This window comes from Entelurus aequoreus, linkage group LG02, assembly GCF_033978785.1.
Source record: "Entelurus aequoreus isolate RoL-2023_Sb linkage group LG02, RoL_Eaeq_v1.1, whole genome shotgun sequence".
NCBI classification, from domain to species: Eukaryota; Metazoa; Chordata; class Actinopteri; order Syngnathiformes; family Syngnathidae; genus Entelurus; species Entelurus aequoreus.
In genome coordinates, this window is record NC_084732.1 from 35857487 (window position 1) to 35879338 (window position 21852).

Sequence of the window (21852 nt, forward strand, 5' to 3'; positions counted from 1 at the left end):
ATCCCTTGAAGTAAAATTATAAAAGGGTTATTCATTTAAAACTAGATATTTTAGCTGTAACTGTGGTGCATATTACTGATTTGGGTACTTGTCTTTCTCTAAAAACTATGTTTGTTTTTAACTTGAGTTTTTCCACTCTGTTCAGCCTTGACAATCACTCACTCTACATGAGACGTTTAAAGCATTACAATGATATTATGAAGTCATCACATGCTCACCATTTTCCTTTGATTTTTGTGAAATGCTGCACAAAACCCAGATTTTTAAAACGGGACAGAAAAACAAATATTCCATGCCTTATTTTGAACATATTTTTTCAGAAACTGGAATTTAATTGCTTGCATTTTTCTTCAGATGTTTTCCTTCTGGACAATTCCTGTTTTATTGTAATAGTGCTAACATCATGGTAAAAGTTTATGTTTATTCATGTATTTATTATTTGGTATATGTTGAAGTTATTAGTCATCTGCACATCAATTAGAAGTTATTAAATGTGTTTGTCTTATTATGAACAAAATACTGCATTAGAACATTACATTAGTTCTTAACAATAGGCAATGCTTGCTCACTTACTCTGCACTCACGTTTAACTAAGAAGGTGCTTGAAAACATGATAAATGTGTCATTTATATTGTATGTTTATGTGCCTGGTTTCTAAATAATATGAGATTAATTATATATGTTGGTTTTGAAATCATGTTTTGCTAAATTATTATAGTTTTGTGTAAAAAATAAATAAAGAGAAATATGTGTAGATTTTAAGGAAGCGTGTGAGTTTCTATATGGCGTGTTTTGCCGTCCGAGAGCGCAGGGTGCGATTCCTCAGTCTATCACTAAGTGGTGCTGTTGCTTACGACATGTTTCTAAGTTTTAATGCAGTATACAGTATTCAGCCATTAAAGGTGTTAGAATATGTATTCTCACACTGTGGGACAAGAACCATCTAGTGTTTTTTAAATTCAAAATAAAATATGAGATAATTGCACAATTATAAATGTATTAACAAAAACACATTTGCGGGGAGTAAAGTATTTTGGAGATGGTACTTTGTGTGAAAAGTTTAATCATTCATTGAACTAGAAGAATTAATATTTCATAAAACTACTGCTATCTTACTGCCTGTGGGCTACAGATGGTCCAATCAATGATGCATTTAAAATAGCCCATCATGCAATTGTTAAGACAAATACAACCATAAGGCCTGAACATATTAATTTAACCCGCTCATTGTGCATGAGCGGTCTCCATTGTGGACTCCTTCCGTTTTTTGGGCACCACCATCACCCAAGACCTCAAGTGGGAGCCGACCATCAGCTCCCTCATCAAGAAAGCCCAGCAGAGGATGTACTTCCTTCTAAGTCTATAACAAGATCTGATAGCTCAGTTACAGCTATTTTTATTACCAAATATGTGTTATGTGTTTTATGTTGCACGATTGCACCAAGAAAAATTCCTAGTTTGTGAACCCGTTCTCAAACAATGGCAATAAAACTATTCTGATTCTGATTATATATAATATTGTTTTAATAAATATAGACTTAAGCTAAAATGGTACAGATTTAGTGTTGGAAGTTAACATGTTTAAACCTCATCGAGCTGAAAAACACCCAAAGTCCGTCAGATGGCTTGGTCACATATCCACTGAAACAGAAACACACACACACTTCTTTTGCCTGACACCTGCTTTTCACACACACACGCACACGCACACGCACACACACACACACACACACACACACACACACACACACACACACACACACACACACACACACACACACACACACCTCGTCTCCCTCTCCCCTCGCCCCTTTTGACCTCCCTCTGCCCCCTTTCCAGCAGGCTTGACAACTGCTTGTCCATCTACATTTTAGGGCTTTCTCAGGCGCCCTCGTCCAATATGGCATCTATGGAGTGCATAAAAGTAGCTCAACCTTGCTGCCACTACACATTCATGCTCACTCAATACTTAAACTTGATTTGGCCCCACCCTATTTTCACACGTCCTTGTTTTCAACCAATGTGCTATTGTTGGGCACTCATTGCTTCTATGTATGCATCGTTGTCGATCTCTGTCTTTCTAGGATAGGATAGGACAGGCTTTATTTATCCCACAGTGGGAAATTATCTGGTTGCAGTGCACATACAAAAAGTCCGCAAAAATAGGGTAAAACACATGAGAACGAGAGGGAAACATCAAAGAACATAAAGGACATATAAGACATAAAAAGAACACAGAGCTGATGCAACCAGCTGCCACTTCAGTGGCGCCATTTCTACATACAGTTACAAAAGTAAAACAACGAAAAACAAAAAAATTGCCATAAATAATCCAAATTGCGCACAAACGATGGCACCAGGGACAGGAAAAGAATAAACAAAGCAACCAAGAGAGCCGACTCCGTCCTAGGCTGCCCACTAGCTGTTGGCCAATGTCCACTCCGCGCGAATGAGCGATGAATCCCTCCAGGGGGACAGAAGTGTCCAAAACATGCTCATTCAGCTCCGTGAAGCTTGTCCATCTCGAGGCACAACGCTAGCTCCGCAGCCCTGTCTCTGGTCTCCGGTGCAAACATGGCCATGGCCAAAAAACTCTCCCAGGCAGATCCAAAAGTTCACAAAAAAGCACCGCAGAAGTCACAAAAGTGCCACCTCTAGTTGCACAGCCCCAAAAGAGCCTGAACCAAAGGACAAAAAAACCATGAAAACAAGAGGGTAACATCAAGAACACAAAAAGGAGGATACACAACAAAGTGTCTGTCTATACCTAAACTCTCTTTATAGTTCTCAGTGTATTGAATCAATAACAACTGGACGGTTTAGCTTGTTAAAGACTTTTGACCTTTCATCCAAGTAATATTCATTATTTCATGTTTAAAGACTAGATAGGACAGCTCTGGTATGGTTTAGGATCAAGGTATTATCCTCTAAGGTAGTGGCATTTTACTCTTTAAGGATGCAAAACCTACAGTAATGTGAAACCTCTATCAAACAACGACAGATGTATAGGTGGAATCACCCTCGTAAAGGTTTCTTTACTATTGGGAGATTTGTTGTCATTTTAAATGGCAACTTTCTGGCTTTAAAAAAAGATAAATCAAAAAAATAAATTGTGCTAGTTAGTATCTGTTTCCTTTTTAGATTAGGCATAGTGAAAAAAATATCAAATCATTAAATTCTTTGATGAGAAAAAATTAAATTATTAAATACAAACCATACAACTCAGTTTGTTGTAGGCCTGAGCGATAAATTGATTCGCAGACAATATAAAAAAAATCTAAAATTAATGTTTTTCTCCCTTGCTCGACATTTTTTTGCCCTCAGGAGCTTCCGTAGTGTCCAACCTCCCCCTTACGTTCTTAGCATTGATTCACACACCTAGCAAAACATGACTAATGCTAGCGCAAACAAGAGAGAGATGTTTGTTCCAAAGAAAAGAATAGCGTTGTCAGTGGTTTAGATTTGCAGCAACAGACGTGACTACACACTGCGAATTTGCTACATTGTTGTTTACAGAAGTATTAAAGGGAAACTGCACTTTTTTTTTTAGAATTTTGCCTGTTATTCACAATCCTTAGGTAAAACAAGAACACATATGTTTGTGTTTGTTTTATGTATTCGAAATAGTAACTAAATGCAATGAAAAGTCTGCTTACAATGGAGCCTATGAGAGTTGCTCTATTCTGCCTATAAAGCACTCAAAAAAACATCCAAACACTTCCATCAAGGTTTTATATACACACTGTAGGTATAAATGTAATGTAGTAACTGGCATATATATATTAACATTTAATATTTATGTATTTTGATCATTTTAAGCATTCGGCGGCACATTAATTTACAGAAGCATCACAATGTTAGCCTTTTTTTCAACATCACTGATTTGTACTCACTGCAGGCTTTATGAGAGCCAATACATATAATAAAACATCACTTACTGTACAATGTCTGCTGTCATTAGGACGCAGACTGCTAGGATGTTCATATATTCCCATTTAGGTGACACATAATCCTTTCAAAGAAAAAAGAGGTGTGGAACCAAGCGCAGACAATTCGTCTTTCCGTGTCTTTCTCGCCATTCCTGGGTATTAGTAAGATGCCAAAGTTGACCAACTCATCAGATTATGTCTTCATCCTTCTACTATACAGGTGAGAGGCAATTTTTATGATCTACAACAGCACAAGCTGTTAGCTCCCTCTGATAACAGCGCCACTAAAAATAGTTTGTCTGCGTTAGCGCTTATAATAACAAAATCAACAAAATGTGTGTGTGTGCTCGCGCACAGGGTGCGTGTGATGCGTCAGTGCGTTAGATTTGTGGCAGAAGTGCTTGTAGTTAATGCATGCTGCATGCTGCTCCTGCTTGCTACTCTCTGCTTACCGCTATCGCCACCAGCTAGCCCCTGGGTGGGTTAAAAGAGGAGCCGAGTGCGTAAGCCTCCTCCTGCTGGTACAAAGCCTCTCCACCACCAAGACTCCTGTGGTGCCTCCTCGTGGCCACGCACGGTAAACTGCGTCTTTGCGGACGCAGGCTAAACTGTAGGGGATCTCGGAGCAGCAGTGGGCCCCAGAGGCGAGGCGTGCAGGCCCACCGGTGTGTGGACGCGCCCTGGCGTCCGCTAACCACTGCCCCATCTATGGGTTAAATAGTGTTAGCGGGCCTGGCTCGCAGGGTTTAGTGATGCGTCTAGTGCAGCATGCTAGAGAGACGTTGCATGTAGGGATGCATGTGACGCATAGCTCCTGCCGCTGACTGACCCAGCTGGGTAAAGGAAGCCGAGTGCGTAAGCCTTCCGAGGTCAGTACATAGCCTCTCCTTCACCAAGACCCCTCACCTTGCCTCCTCGTGGCAGCAGACAGTATTTGGAGTCTCGCGACTTCAGGCTAAAAGGTAGGGGATCGACCCGCTGCCTTGCGGGTAAGTCCAGGAAGACAAGGGCTAGGGGAGCACACCCTGAGAGAAAAGCACCGTGATGGAGGCACACGTAGGTGGGCCACGACAGACTGAGGGTTCCGGCGGCCTCCTGCAGCTATGAAGAGGTGCTGGTTGTCCTGGGTTTCCCCCTTGCCACTAGGCTCCATCTCTTTGTGGCGAAGATAGTGCGGCTGGGAACTGTGCACCCCCAGAGGCACTTAAAACATATCACCGCACAGGTCTCTGCTTCTGACCTTGGTGGATCCAGAACAGCAATTGGATTCTGAAGCACAAAGTCTGACGGCGTCAGGATGTCTGATAACGGGGGCAGGTTACAATAACCTGGGAGCTTCTAGTTAGATCCCTGCACGTCAGCGATACAGGGCTATAATGGTCGCTATCAGCTGGGAATTGAGTGGCAGCTGATTTCGGCAGACCCCTGTATGACTGAGCAGCCCTATTTAGGAGCCACACTGCTCACCCCAAAGTTGGGGGAAGGCCTAGAAAAGGTGGCCTAAACATTGCCCACTCTTCATACCCCGGGTAGGATACCGCACCTACCGGGACATTCCACTACCGCGGTCGAAAAACAAAAAATAAACAAGTTCCCCTGAAATTGGCTACATGGAACATTAGAACCCTCCTGGACAACAACCCTGACAGGCCGCAAAGAAGAACTGCGCTTGTTGCTGCTGAGCTCAGACGTTATGGTATTGACATTGCCGCCTTGAGTGAGACCAGACTTCTGGATGAGGGATCCCTAAAGGAAGAAGGCCAGGGTTATACATTTTTCTGGAAGGGTTACCCTACAGAAGGTCCGCATCACCATGGTGTTGGTTTGGCAATAAAAAACAGCCTGCTACCCAGTTTCACTGAAACACCTACCGGCATAAGTGAAAGACTCATGTCTGTCCGTATTCCCCTTGCAAAACACCGCTACGCAACTCTTCTCAGTGCCTATGCGCCAACTTTACCATCCGAGAATGAGGCAAAGGACCGTTTAAACCAGAAACTAGATGAGGCCCTACAGCGCATCCCTAGCAGTGACAAAATCCTCCTGCTTGGTGATTTTAATGCCAGGGTGGGGAAAAACCACCTCATATGGAAAGGAGTGATTGGGAAGCATGGTATCGGGAAGGTCAACAGCAATGGCATGAGGCTACTCAGTCTCTGTGCTGAGCATGACCTGACAATCACCAACACAATCTTCCAACAGAAAAATAAACACAAGGCTTCCTGGATGCACCCACGATCCAAGCAATGGCATCTGCTGGATTACGTCATCGTGAGACGCAAGGACACCAAGGACGTGCACATCACCCGTGCAATGCGAGGTGCTGACTGCTGGACTGACCACCGCATGATTATCTCCAAGTTGCGAGCGTCAGTACGTCCCCCTGTTCGTCTCCGAAAAACTGGAAAGAAGCGGTTGGACTGTGCCCGGCTTGAAGCAGACGAGGCCCGGAACAGCCTTCGATCCTCCATTGCAGGGAAGCTCCAGGAAATCGACCCCTTCCTGAGCCCTGAAGGCCGTGTTGATGACAACTGGACCTGCCTTAGCTCAAAGCTCTATGAGGCTGCAGCCGAGTCTATTGGCTACCGCCGTAGGAGGCATCAGGACTGGTTCGACGAAAATTCAGAATCCATCAGAACCAAACTGGACACCATGCACAAGGCCCATAACGCAGCCCTGAACAACCCTACATCCGTCAGGCTAAAGCAGCACTGGAGAACATCAAGGAAGGAGGTACAGTCTGTTCTACGAAAACTGAAAAATGACTGGTGGACTGACAAAGCTCAAGAAATTGAACATTTTGCAGTGAAGAACGACATGCACAACTTCTATAATGCTGTGAAAACCATCCATGGCCCCAGGAACTCCTCTCTCTCACCGGTGAAGTCGGCTGATGGCTCAACCCTCATAAAGGACCAGAAACAAGTTGTGGATAGATGGGCGGAACACTTCCAGACACTTTTAAACCAACCTGCCACCCCTGATCTGGCAGTGCTGGATGAGCTGCCCAGCTACCCAACTATTGAAGAACTGGATCTTCCACCAACCTTCTCTGAAGTCCTGGCTGCAATTAGGTCACTTAAGAACAACAAGACCCCTGGCCCGGATGGCATCCCTGCAGAGATCCTTAAACAGGGAGGCTATCTCTGTACCAGAGCAATTTTCCACTATATTGCTGATATATGGAAGCGCGGAGCAGTCCCCCAGCAATGGCGGGATGCAAATGTTGTAACCATATATAAAGGGAAGGGTGAGAAGTCTGTCTGTGGCAATAGTAGAGGAATATCCCTCCTGTCTGCTGCCGGCAAGGTTCTTGCCAAAGTGATGCTGTCAAGACTCATACAGAGCATAACGGAACACCTGTTGCCTGAGTCTCAATGTGGCTTCAGGAAAAATCGCAGCACTGTGGATATAATCTTCACAAAACGCCAGCTACAAGAGAAGTGTCGGGAACAACATCAAGATCTATACATGGCGTTTGTGGACCTATCAAAGGCTTTTGATACGGTCAACAGACACTTGCTCTGGGCGGTCCTTCTCAGGGTTGGTTGCCCGCGGAAGTTTGTAAACATCCTGCAAAGTTTCCACGAGGGGATGATGGCTCAGGTGACAACGGGAGGACATGAGTCTCGGCCTTTCAAGGTATCCACAGGTGTCAGACAGGGCTGTGTGCTTGCACCTGTACTATTCAACATCTTCCTCATGAGTGTCACCTGGCTACTGCACAAAGAAGTTGAGGGAAGCAGTGGTGTGCTGGTGGATTACAGGTTGGATGGAAGCTTATTTAACATCAGAAGGCTGCAGGCCGCTACCAAGGTCAAAACTGTGAACATCGTGGAATTACAGTATGCTGATGATTGTGCCTTCGTGGCACATACATCAGAGGCTTTGCAGGCGACGTTAACAGCTGCTGTGAAGGCCTATAGTAGACTGGGTCTCACTGTGAACACTGTAAAGACGGAAGTACTGTGCCAGTGGAACTCCCCTCCGCCAACTCGACCACCATCACCTGTCTTTAACATCGATGACAAGCCCCTAGCAATAGTCCCAGACTTCAAATATCTTGGGAGCATCCTCTCCGAAAACTGCAGCATGGACAATGATGTTCAAAATCGAATCAGGTCTGCCTCAGCCTCCTTTGGTAGACTGCGTAAGAGGGTGTATGTGAACAAAGACCTCAGCATACGTACCAAAGTGGCAGTCTACCAAGCCATCTGTGTCTCCACACTATTATATGGCTGTGAAGCTTGGACCCTGTATCGCCGCCACATCCAACAGCTGGAGAACTTTCACATCAAGTGTCTCCAGCGGATCCTTGGGCTGACATGGCGTGATCGTGTACCACACACGGAAGTCCTGAGTAAAACGGGTACCAAGAGCATGGAGGCCACTTTTCTCCAGTACCGACTGCGATGGGCCGGCCACACCATCAGAATGTCAGTTGATAGACTTCCGCGACAACTGCTGTATGGTCAACTTCATCATGGCCAGAGATCTGCAGGTGGCCAAAAGCGGAGATATAAGGACCAACTGAAAATAACTCTCAAGAGGTGTGGAATACAGCACAGACAGCTGGAAAGCTCTGCCTCAGATCGCCCTCTCTGGAGGCAACTCTGCCATGCAGGCCTTCAACATTTTGAAGAGGAGAGAAGCGCAGCGAGGGAAGGGAAACGCCAGAGGAGGAAGATGGGCCCTGCAGCCAAGACCACAACAAACACTAACTTCATATGCCCCCATTGCAATAGACCATGTGGCTCTCGTATTGGACTTTTTAGTCACCTCAAAACTCACCAATAGAAGAAGTGGAAGTCATCATCGGATACGATGGACTACCATAAGCAATAACAAAATCACTAATACTTGATTAATTTTCGAGTCACGAAATGTAATTGGAGTTTTGTCTGCGCTTTTTGGATGGATTTTGGAGGGATTTATGGCGGAATAGAGGACCTCCCATTGACTCCGTTATAAGCAGACTTTTATTTACGAGTTAGAATGCATTAAAAAAAATGCATCCGTCGTCTTGCCCCTTCTAACGATTGTGAACAATGGGCAAAATTCCAAACAAAGTGCAGTTCCCCTTTAAAACAGAAGCTCTATATTGAATATGTTTATTACATTAGGACAATGCATTGCATATTGATCCAAATATGAGCAAAAGCATCACAGTGAATATGCCAAAATTAGCTACAACAGCTCAAATTAATTTGTTTAATCCGTTTTTGTTTTTTGAAAATTATTTTCTACAAAGTCCAATAATCTGTTTAAAAAAAAAAAGGACCCACTTTATAAATAAATATATTTTACTAAGAGTAAGATGCAGTGTCATTTGAAACAACTAGTTTTCGATTATTTTTGTCATTTGTATTCATTGGTTTCTTTAAAAATTAGGAGACAAAATTGGAAATCAAATTTTTAGGTGAAAAAATCTGAGATGTTATTTTTAGGCCATATCGCCCAGGCTCCTTTGTTACACCACCTCTGGCTTTTTACCAGCTTGCAATCGCAGAGGCATGGACTTAACAAGTGAATAATAGTACTCTTCATCAATCTTGCTCCAACTTTCTGAATGCTGTTGTCAGATCAGATTTGTAGGTTGGAGTTTTACCAAGGACCATTTTCTTCTATTTCCATCACAGATTTTCTATTGGATTGAGATCCGGACAATTTGCAGGCCACGACATTGACCTTATGTATCTTTTTTCAAATAAGGTTTTTACAGTTTTTGCTCTATGGCAAGATGCATCATCTTGAAAATGTCCTCATCTCCAAACATCCTTTCGATTAATGCAAGAACAAAAGTGTTCAAAATGTAATTGTAAACTTGTGTATTTACTGAAGATGTAATGACAGCCATCTCACCAGTGTCATCACCTGACATGCAGCCCCATATCATCAATGACTGTGGAAAAGTGGACTTTTCTTCAGGCAGTCATCTTCATAAATCTTTTTACTGCAGGCTAATAAACAGATTTAATCTGATGCAGGTGTTAGCTTTAGAAATAAAAATGTACAGGGTTATTCCATTTTTTTTTTCTTCAGAGTTGAGTGATTCCATAATTGTTTCTCTCTGCTTGATCGAAAAATTAAACTGTTACTGACTACCACCATTTATATTCTTGATTTCTGTTAGTTTCTTAAAGCCAGAAAGTTGCCATTTGAAATGAAATTACTCTAGTTTTGCTTCACGTTTGTTATCTGCTTTTTTATACAAAATTAAAAAATTTCCAAGTCTGGTAAGTCTGTATTTATTCCCAGGGGTTGTATATCCTTTGTAGTTAGCAAGCCAAGGTAACTATACATTTTGTCAGCAATCTTTGAGAGAAATAGTTTTTTTTTTTGTACAGTGTTCCCTCGCCACTCTGTGGTTTACTTACTACGATCTCAGCCCAGCATGGATTTTAAAGTACCATTGACTACTGTACTTTGAGGGTTAAGTAATTGTTTAGGTTTTTGTTCAAACTAAACTGTTTTTTGAGTGTATGAAGTGTTTTGAAGGCATAGGAAGTGATTATGCGTGTGTGTGAAAGCTGTCTTTAGGGCTTATAGAGACTTTAAATGTACAAACCCCGTTTCCATATGAGTTGGGAAATTGTGTTACATGTAAATATAAACGGAATACAATGATTTGCAAATCCTTTTCAACCCATATTCAATTGAATGCACTACAAAGACAAGATATTTGATGTTCAAACTCATAAACTTTTTTTTTTTTTTTGCAAATAATAATTAACTTAGAATTTCATGGCTGCAACATGTGCCAAAGTAGTTGGGAAAAGGCATGTTCACCACTGTGTTACATCACCTTTTCTTTTAACAACACTCAATAAACGATTGGGAACTGAGGAAACTAATTGTTGAAGCTTTGAAAGTGGAATTCTTTCCCATTCTGGTTTTATGTAGAGCTTCAGTCGTTCAACAGTCCGGGGTCTCCGCTGTCGTATTTTACGCTTCATAATGCGCCACACATTTTCGATGGGAGACAGGTCTGGACTGCAGGCGGGTCATGAAAGTACCCGCACTCTTTTTTTACGAAGCCACGCTGTTGTAACACGTGCTGAATGTGGCTTGGCATTGTCTTGATGAAATAAGCAGGGGCGTCCATGAAAAAGACGCCGCTTAGATGGCAGCATATGTTGTTCCAAAACCTGTATGTACCTTTCAGCATTAATGGTGCCTTCACAGATGTGTAAGTTACCCATGCCTTGGACACTAATGCACCCCCATACCATCACAGATGCTGGCTTTCGAACTTTGCGTCGATAACAGTCTGGATGGTTCGCTTCCCCTTTGGTCCGGATCACACGATGTCGAATATTTCCAAAAACAATTTTAAATGTGGACTCGTCAGACCACAGAACACTTTTCCACTTTGCATGAGTCCATCTTAGATAATCTTGGGCCCAGAGAAGCCGGCACCATTTCTGGATGTTGTTGATAAATGGCTTTCGCTTTGCATAGTAGAGCTTTAACTTGCACTTACAGATGTAGCGACCAACTGTATTTAGTGACAGTGGTTTTCTGAAGTGTTCCTGAGCCCATGTGGTGATATCCTTTAGAGATTGGTGTCGTTTTTTGATACAGTGCCGTCGGAGGGATCGAAGGTCACGATCATTCAATGTTGGTTTCCGGCCATGCCACTTACGTGGAGTGATTTCTCCAGATTCTCTGAACCTTTTGATGATATTACTTTTGATGATATTATGGACCGTAGATGTTGAAATCCCTAAATGTCTTGCAATTGCACTTTGAGAAACGTTGTTGAGAAACGTTGTTCTTAAACTGTTTGACTATTTGCTCACGCAGTTGTGGACAAAGGGGTGTACCTCGCCCCATCCTTTCTTGTGAAAGTCTGAGCATTTTTTGAGAAGCTGTTTTTATACCCAATCATGGCACCCACCTGTTCCCAATTAGCCTGCACACCTGTGGGATGTTCCAAATAAGTGTTTGATGAGCATTCCTCAACTTTATCAGTATTTATTGCCACCTTTCCCAACTTCTTTGTAACGTGTTGCTGGCATCAAATTCTAAAGTTAATGATTATTTGCACAAAAAAAAAAGTTTATCAGTTTGAACATCAAATATGTTGTCTTTGTAGCATATTCAACTGAATATGGGTTGAAAATGATTTGCAAATCATTGTATTCCGTTTATATTTACATCTAACACAATTTCCCAACGCATATGGAAACAGGGTTTGTACATAATATTCATTCTGGACCGTAATTACTGCGATATTTGAGGGAACACTTTACATAGAAAACGTTTTCGATCTTTGAATCAAGCTCAAGAAAGATGGAAGGAAAAACAAAAGTGTTTAGTTTATATTTTTGTTGAGGAGTCAGCCAGCTAGCTACGTATCAAAAATCTATGAAGACTAAAATGATTACATAACTCGCTAGCTACCTAACTATGTATTAAGTTTTTAAATTAGCCAGTTAGATGCTATCGTATTTAACAAGTTACAGTACTTGCTAATACAGTATACAGTAGTACCTCAAGTTACGAGTTTAATTGGTTCTAGGGCTTAACTGAAGACACTTGATAAGACCTATAAAAACTAAGGCTGTCAAAAAAAACAACTAATTTTTGTTCATAATCGCAAAAAGTATTGCATTAATCACATATGCACGCAGATTAAATCACTCAATTATTTTGTTCCTTTACCTTCACCGCGGATGGTTAACTTTAATGGCAGCACAGGTTCGGTCAGTGATCAGAGATTCCGAATGGTGTAGTCGCTGGCAAATTTCACTACAAAATACACACTGACTGAACTCAAAATACAACTGTTAGAGATGCTACCTCAGTAGAAGCATTTAAGTCTCATCTCAAAACTCATTTGTATACTCTAGCCTTTAAATAGACTCCCTTTTTAGACCAGTTGATCTGCCGTTTCTTTTCTTTTCTTCTCTACTCTGCTCCCAACCCGGGGTGGACCGCTCGCCTGTCCATCGGATGGGGACATCTCTACGCTGCTGACCCGTCTCCGCTCGGGATGGTTCCTGCTGGCCCCACTATGGACTGGACTTTCGCTGATGTGTTGGACTTTCACAATATTATGTCAGACCCACTCGACATCCATTGCTTTCGGTCTCCCCTAGAGGGGAGGGGTTACCCACATATGCGGTCCTCTCCAAGGTTTCTCATAGTCATTCACATTGACGTCCCACTGGGGTGAGTTTTCCTTGCCCGTATGTGGGCTCTGTACCGAGGATGTCGTTGTGGCTTGTACAGCCCTTTGAGACACTTGTGATTTAGGGCTATATAAATAAACATTGATTGATTGATTGAACTGTTTTGAGCAAATATATGAAGTGCATTTCAGTAAAACATTTAACAATTGTTCCTGTATGACATTCTGACAATAAAATTGCCATGCTGTCCAAATATTAGGCTGTATTTTTAAAGTTAATTTCAATTATGCAAGCAAGTAATAATCTGTGATTAATCATATGAATCCAAATTCACAACTGTGATTGATCCAATTAATACAATTGACGTTTGACAGCACGAATAAAAATAATACTATAGAATGTACTACCAACAACTACAGTATTAAGTAATGTCATAATAATTCACAGTATTTTTTACCTTGGAGAGGTAAAAAAAACTTCTCCTCCCAGCTGCTTCGCCGTCAAACGCACCATCAGCAGCTCTTCCATATTTTCAGGAATAAATGTCTGCCATTTATATGGTATTTTAACATTCTTGGCTGGCGTTGATTTATTCTGCTTCAGTAAAGTGCAAACGAGCAGTCATTCGCTCCAGTTCGCGCTGTCTTGTTTTTGATGATTTCTTTCTCTAATTCAATGAATATCGTCCAACTCTTTTTTTAAAAACTGCCCTTCACGCCCCCTTTTCCTAACCATGGTTGGAGAACAAAGTTACATGTATGTCCAGCTAAACAAGCTAATGCTAAGTGAGTAAGACTAGATGTTTTGGTCGACGCTTATTCACTGTAACATTTGATACACCAACTAATGGCGGGGATGCTCGGTACTCAAATTTTGGCTTGCAACTTAAAGTATAACAATTAGCTCTTATCTCAGAACACTCCTAAGTTTAGGCACCAATGTACACTATATTTTTACATTTGTATTATCGTTCAAGCTAGCTATTTAGATACACATCCATCAATCTATCAGTCTTTCTAGTTCGCTTGCTATCTATGAATCTATGTGTTCCACCTTTACATATTTTCCATCATTATTTATTTACCACATTGTGATTGTCCTATTTTCCTTGTGTAGTTTCCCCTCCCGCAACGTCTCTCCAAAGGTTTATTTTAACCTCCTTGGCTGCTCCTCTTTCACTTCTTATGGCCCCTCATGCCGACGGCGGTCACACCTGCTAACACACACATGCACACAGACACACACACACAGATACGTGCGCTCCATGTACACACTGTATAGCGTTACTTCTCTTCCTTTATGCTTACACACACACTTGGGTGAGTTATAATTAATCCAAGTACTCCGGTATTGCAGACAGATAAGCTTTCCTTCCTTATTTACTCAATTAGGCTGGGATAGGCTTGATGTTGTCCCTGACCATTAGATAGAATAGGGGATTTGCAAGGTAATAAATTATAAATTTATGTCACAGTAATAATTTTGTAACAGCATGCAATTCAGTATGTCATTTGATGTAAAAATGCATTCAGCTATGACATGCACAATATAAGGTATTTTGCATTAAAACATTAATCCCCTCCTTCCCTGATCTATTTTTTTCCCATTAATTGCATTGACCAAATGATTGACCTTTCAACCACTGATGATGGCAGCATTTTCCCATTTTAAGGCTGGATGAGGCCGACTTGCAGCAACCCAGCTTGGTAGCAACTGGCATCCCCCACCTCCTGGAAACCACACCCCACCAAGCACCCACCTACCCCCAGGGGCCCGTGGGCTCCTTTTACGGCCCTAAGGAGTGCCCGCCAGCCTCTACGGGAGGTCAAAGCGACAGTTCCATATATGGCAGAGGGGGCGCGCGCTGTCATTCATGATCCCCCCCACCCTACATCTGAAAGTTGATGGATGGCCGTGACAGATTCTCTGCACCCCCAAGTCCTCAGGCCCTGGCAGCATCCTAATATGGCAGAGGGCCGGTGTGGGCACCTTTTGTGAATGGTGGTAGGGCGTGTATATAAGCAGGGCCTGGCAGCAGGGAGGATTGTAGCTGGTTCAGCAGCAGCACTGGTTGGGTCTTTCTCTCTCCGAGCCGCAGACACTCACCCAAGGTAAGACCAACACGCCGGGACTCCTGAAGTGTGGCTGGGGAGGGGAGGCTTCTTCGTGACACATCCAGGCATGGAGTCACCTCACAAGTTGGCTTAAAACCGGCAGCAGAGGACTAAACAGTAGAGACATAGGGGCATTTTATGGCTTGTTTGAAAATAATACTATAACTTCAACTAATTATTGTTTTGTTTCTTGAACATTATAAACATTCTAATCCAAGACTGGAAAATTAACAATAGTCTAAAAATAACTGAAAATATGCCTATTTTTTAGCTATAAAAAATGATTGATATAGTCAAAAATATGTTTGTTTAAATGTACACGTTTACATAAGTGACTTTAGTTGATGTTGTAGTACGTGAGTCTATATTAAATTTGACTTAAACAGTAGACATAGGGGCATTTTATGGCTTGTTTGAAAATAATACTATAACTTCAACTAATTATTGTTTTGTTTCTTGAACATTATAAACATTCTGATCCAAGACTGGAAAATTAACTAAAATAGTATAAAAATAACTGAAAATATGCCTTTAATTTAGCTAGTGAGAAATGTGATATAGTCAATAATATGTTTGTTTAAATGTACAAGTTTACATTAGTGAGTTTTGCTGTTGTTATAGTACATGAGTCTATATTAAATTTGACTTAAACAGTAAAGACATAGGGGAATTTTATGGCTTGTTTAAAAATAATACTATAACTTCAACTAATTATTGTTTTGTTTCTTGAACATTATCAACATTCTAATCCAAGACTGGAAAATTAACTAAAATAGTCTAAAAATAACTGAAAATATGCCTCTTTTTTTTTTTTTTTAGCTATAAACATTGACATAGTCAATAATATGTTTGTTTAAATGTACACGTTTACATAAGTGAGTTTAGTTGTTGTTATAGTACGTGAGTCTATATAAAATGTTACTTAGTCCATGTCTATGGCTGTACAGTACCAGTCAAAAGTTTAGAGACACCTCCACGTCCAATAACATGAGGAAATGTCTCCAAACTTCTGACCGCTTTAGCACGAGAGCCATTTAATGTTTTTTGTGACTTTTAACGTGAGTTAAAACAAACAATGTGCGTTACTGCTTTCATACAAGTTGAACTTACGCTGTTTCGCCCCATAGAAGCCAACATGTGTGACGACGATGAGACTACCGCCCTCGTGTGCGACAACGGCTCCGGACTGGTCAAGGCTGGCTTCGCCGGAGACGATGCCCCCAGGGCCGTGTTCCCCTCTATCGTTGGCCGCCCCCGTCACCAGGTAAAGAACCGAACAAAAATGTACATTTCAGGACACTAGAGTATAGGACAAGTTCAAACACACGAGGAAAAGGTGTATAAAGCTGTTTGGACTATGGTGAGCGTAACAATTTATCAGAGGCAATGTGATAGGGCAATAGTCAACCACGTGATTTTATCCCAGCCAATCAGAGAAGCGCGGTAATAAGGGTTCAAATAGCACATGTGTTTTGTACGGCTTAATTCCTTTTGGCAATATGACCATAATAGTTGCTCATTTAAAATGATAGCCTATATAGCATTTCCAAGAGTTATGTTCTAAACCAGGGGTGTCATACTCATTTTAGATCGGGGGCCACATGGAGAAAAATCTACTCCCAAGTGGGCCAGGCTAGTAAAATCATGGCAAGATAACTTAAAAAATAAAGAAAAACAAGCACAAATGTTCAAATCTTAATGTTATTGTGGGTTTTTTATACTAACATGTTGCGGTTAATAATTTATTTGTCGTTATTTATATGTTTTCAATAAATTATGTGATAATGTTCATCAGTCATTGGTGTTCATTTTCAATCTATCAAAATAAAAAAATAATATCAAAATTAAATTACAGGATGTTATTTCTGTAGCTTGCTCATTTTCCTCGACTGGTGCACTTACATCATGTGGTTTATTTTTATTTTTTTTACATATGTAGCATAATCTAAAAAGATACAAAGGGTTGCTGTTGCGAATGTAGTGGACACATTTAGAACAGCAGTTTCTTTCATTCAAACATTTCAGTTAATTTTTATACTCAGCAAAACTCATCCCGCGGGCCGGATGAAACCTGTTTGTGGGCCTGATCCCACAAACAGGTTTACGTTTGACACCCCTGGTTTAACTCCTTTTACAATATGACAATAATAGTTGCTCATTTAAAATGATAGCCTGTATAGCACTTCCAAGAGTTATATTCTAAACTGTAATGTGAATACAGCAATGTATAATAATAATATTAATAATAATAATAATAAGTCATTCTGGCAGAGTGGAAGTTGCCTCCTTGAGATAAAATTAGATGAAGTGGCGCTCATGCACACACTTTGTCTGTGTGACCTGCGTTGTTATTTAGCACATTTGCGCAATTCGTTGGCTCCTGCACACACACACACACACACACACATCAACACATCGTTCTATTAAGAGCAAGGTCACATTCTGCTGTTATGTTTAGGTTTTCATATATCAAAATCTTCTTCCCCCCCTCCTCCCCCTCCTATTAGGGTGTCATGGTCGGTATGGGTCAGAAGGACTCCTACGTCGGCGACGAGGCCCAGAGCAAGAGAGGTATCCTCACCCTGAAGTACCCCATCGAGCACGGCATCATCACCAACTGGGACGACATGGAGAAGATCTGGCACCACACCTTCTACAACGAGCTGAGAGTGGCCCCCGAGGAGCACCCCACCCTGCTCACTGAGGCCCCTCTCAACCCCAAGGCCAACAGGGAAAAGATGACCCAGATCATGTTTGAGACCTTCAACGTCCCCGCCATGTATGTGGCCATCCAGGCTGTGCTGTCCCTCTACGCTTCCGGCCGTACCACGGGTGAGGCAAACACTTATATATAGTGATTAAATACTTCATAAAGCTGCATTTTTATTCATGCGCTTTTACGCACATTTTACGCACAGCCAACATGTCTTTGGTCAACTCTTTGCATTCCCTGCCTCTCTAAAGGTATTGTGCTGGATGCTGGTGATGGTGTCACCCACAATGTCCCAGTCTATGAGGGTTACGCTCTCCCCCACGCCATCATGCGTCTGGACCTGGCTGGTCGTGACCTGACCGACTACCTGATGAAGATCCTGACTGAGCGTGGCTACTCTTTCGTCACCACCGGTAAACAGCAGCAGCAACATGAAAACTAGCACTTTATATGCAACTTTGCAAGTGCAAGGGGATTTCAGATTTAAGGCTGTATACAATAGACCCTAAATATGGAAAGACAAAATTAAATAAATCATAAAATAATTACTTAAATGTGTCATGAATTAGTTATAATTGGAATCAAATACATACATGTGATATTGATTGTAAAATTTAATTTAAATATTCCATAATTCGATTAATTTTTGATTTGATTATTAAATAATTTAATAACATATTTCATGATTTATTCCATTATTGGTTGATTAATTAATATGTATGTATCATTAATTACTTTTTTAAATTACATATCATTAACTATTGATTTTATAATTTCATGATTTGCTTAACAATTTCATTACTTAATGAGTTCTGTTAAAAATGTATTTAATGTTGCCCCATTTTGTCCGCCATATACCTGAATCCCCACAATGCTTTTTCATGAAAGCTAATTGTTATAATAAAGAATAATTCATTGAGTGATCATAGTAAAACAAAAATGCATAAATGTGTACTCAAATACCTAAGGGTGAAGATTTTTTTTTAAATAACTAATCAAAATGATGATAGTGATTTTTTTTAGATACATTAAATTATTTTAATGTACTCAAATACGTTCTCAGTGACTATTATTATTGATATTAATGACAGAAAATTAAATATAATAATAGTGATGTATTTTTAAGTCACATAAATAACAAAATCATTGCAATGAATTCAAACGTTCCGAGAGCCAATCGGTGACTAATGTTGATTTTGATGGGAGAGAGTTAATGATAACTAAACAGATAAATACAATGATGTAGTTTTAGCAAGTGTACGTCATGAAATCTTCTGTTTTCGCACCACATGCGAGTTACGCATGTGTTCAGTGGTTTTTATGGTTTCTACCGATGCACTGCAAAGTGTGCAAAACCTCACCAGCATGTGCACCCCACAGCCGAGCGTGAGATCGTGCGTGACATCAAGGAGAAACTGTGCTACGTGGCTCTGGACTTCGAGAACGAGATGGCCACCGCCGCCTCCTCCTCCTCCCTGGAGAAGAGCTACGAGCTGCCCGACGGTCAGGTCATCACCATCGGTAACGAAAGGTTCCGTTGCCCCGAGACCCTCTTCCAGCCATCCTTCATTGGTACGTCTCTGCATTAGCACATTGATGAAGAAACTGTTCGGTAACATGTCTCCTATACTCACCTGTGCAGGCATGGAGTCTGCTGGTATCCATGAGACCGCCTACAACAGCATCATGAAGTGTGACATTGACATCCGTAAGGACCTGTACGCCAACAATGTGCTGTCCGGTGGTACCACCATGTACCCCGGTATTGCTGACCGTATGCAGAAGGAAATCACTGCCCTGGCCCCCAGCACCATGAAGATCAAGGTATCATCGTTTCATATAATTTTCTACAATATCAAATATATTATTCATATATATCATTATATGCCTTATAAAACGTCACAACAAACCATTTGACCATGTAGCAACTGGATATGGAACGTTTTGCTTGGTAATGAATCCAGAAAAAAACACTATAAATTAGTTAATTAATTCATTAAAAGTTTAGACATTTCCTAAGTGAATTACAGCAATCTATAAAAAAAGAGGACAACAGCGTCATCGAGTGGCGTATTTCCTCCTCTACACCTAAAGTCATCTTTTTACACATTATCTGGAAAAAAAACTACAATTCTCGTGTTTATTATTTTATGTTTCAGGATCAGAATGCACAAAAGTTATATTTTTGTCATACTTGACAAGTGTATAGTCCATATTTTTACTGATTAGGGTGATGTTGATGAATGTTGGGTACCGACTTATTACTGACCTCACTCTAAAGCAGGGGTCGGGAACCATGAAAGCCAAATATTTTAACATGTATTTCCGTGAGAGCCATATAATATTATTTAACACTGAATACGACGAAATGCGTGCATTTTTAAGTAAGACCAACATTTTTAGAGTATAATAAGTATCTTATATCTTGGGACGGCGTGGCGAAGTTGGTAGAGTGGCTGTGCCAGCAATCGGAGTGTTGCTGGTTACTGGGGTTCAATTCCCACCTTCTACCTTCCTAGTCACGTCTGTTGTGTCCTTGGGCAAAGACACTTCACCCTTTGCCTCTGATGGCTGCTGGTTAGCGCCTTGCATGGCAGCTCCCGCCATCAGTGTGTGAATGTGTGTGTGAATGGGTAAATGTGGAAATACTGTCAAAGCGCTTTGAGTACCTTGAAGGTAGAAAAGCGCTATACAAGTACAACCCATTTATCATTTATTTATCATTATTCTTTTTAATAACATTGTTTGTCTAAAGCTAACCAATAATAAATAAAACACTTCTTACCATTAAGGCAACCTTTTGAACAGGTGTGGTAGAAAACGGATGGATGGATTAAAACGCATGAGAATGTTTTATATTTTGAACGTTATATGTGATTACCAGCGGAATTATTCATTACTTATCGTGTTAAGCAATGTCCGCTAAGATTTATCTGAGAGCCAGATGCAGTCATCAAAAGAGCCATAGGTTCCCTACCCCTGCTCTAAAGTCACCTTTTTACACATTATATGAAAAAATACCACACTTCTTGTGTGTATTGTTTTAGGTATACCTTATTTACAATCCGACTGCACCAAAATTAGACTTTTCTTAAACATGATCTGTACTCCTCATTAACTGCTGAAAGGATGATGCTGGTGAATGTTGGGTACCAACCTGTTACTGACCTCGCCCTCTCCTCCTCCTCCTCCTCCAGATCATTGCCCCCCCTGAGAGGAAGTACTCCGTCTGGATCGGTGGATCCATCTTGGCTTCCCTGTCCACCTTCCAGCAGATGTGGATCTCCAAGCAGGAGTACGACGAAGCGGGCCCCAGCATTGTCCACAGGAAGTGCTTCTAAGTCCTCACCGTTCTGCCCCAGCTTCTCCGCCACGACCAGCTATGCGGCGACCAAGCGAGGGCAAGAAGAAAGAAGAAGAGGCTCGACCTCTGCGGCACTGCAACACTTCGCTGTCAACGGACTGCCTGTCTGTGCTGTTCTTAACCATGCATTGTGTCACCAATTGTGCATAATCTGTACTGTATGCTGTCTGTTGCCAAGTGTTGTACGGAGAAAAGCTGTGAAAAAACACCTCTGAACCATGCATCCAACCAAAAAAAAACTTTAATAAAAAAATAACAACAACAACAACATGTTGCCCAACACATGTGAATGTAAGTGTATATACCTATTAATAATTTATTAAAGTCCATTATTTGGTATTTTGACCTTGCTTTATCATTTTCTATCGTTAAAAACTGGTCGGCTACAATATGCTATAAATTGCACAGGGGGATCAAACAGGGTTCCAAACATGCAAGGGTGAAGAGAAGTTGACAGGGTTCTATCCATCATACTGGTCTCCATATCCCAGTGTTCCAGTGAAGGACAAGTCCTTCCATGTCTGACTTGCCAGGAATGTGCCCGGGCAGCAGGAGCAACATGTCCGTTTTGGACCTGGAGTGCACGACAGACACT

The 21852-nt window shown here is 41.3% G+C and overlaps 2 protein-coding genes and 1 long non-coding RNA gene across 4 annotated transcripts in view; 2 read left to right on the forward strand and 1 right to left on the reverse strand.

The window, feature by feature from the left end:
* abcb10 (ATP-binding cassette, sub-family B (MDR/TAP), member 10) overlaps positions 1 to 14883 on the forward strand; it is a 40797-nt gene extending 25914 nt beyond the window's left edge. Inside the window, exon 15 of the mRNA XM_062025932.1 lies at positions 14739 to 14883. The gene's annotated coding sequence lies outside the window, so the exon portion shown is untranslated. The remainder of the gene's footprint in view (positions 1 to 14738) is intronic.
* LOC133633375 (uncharacterized) lies at positions 2098 to 16553 on the reverse strand. The gene is made up of 3 exons (XR_009821757.1): positions 16291 to 16553; positions 14151 to 15290; positions 2098 to 2678 (listed from the first exon to the last, which is right to left on the reverse strand). It is a non-coding gene; the product is annotated as an uncharacterized LOC133633375 (long non-coding RNA).
* LOC133633349 (actin, alpha skeletal muscle A) lies at positions 15040 to 21570 on the forward strand. 2 transcript variants are annotated; one of them, XM_062025934.1, is made up of 7 exons: positions 15040 to 15177; positions 16308 to 16444; positions 17688 to 18012; positions 18145 to 18306; positions 19274 to 19465; positions 19536 to 19717; positions 21091 to 21570. In XM_062025934.1, the coding sequence occupies exons 2-7, from the start codon at positions 16316 to 16318 to the stop codon at positions 21232 to 21234; spliced, it is 1134 nt and encodes a 377-aa protein (XP_061881918.1). In that variant the 5' UTR covers positions 15040 to 15177; positions 16308 to 16315; the 3' UTR covers positions 21235 to 21570. The 2 variants fall into 2 exon arrangements, with proteins under 2 accessions (XP_061881918.1, XP_061881917.1); XM_062025933.1 differs by lacking the exon at positions 15040 to 15177 and having other exon boundaries at positions 16289 to 16444.
* The last annotated feature ends 282 nt before the right edge of the window (positions 21571 to 21852 follow it).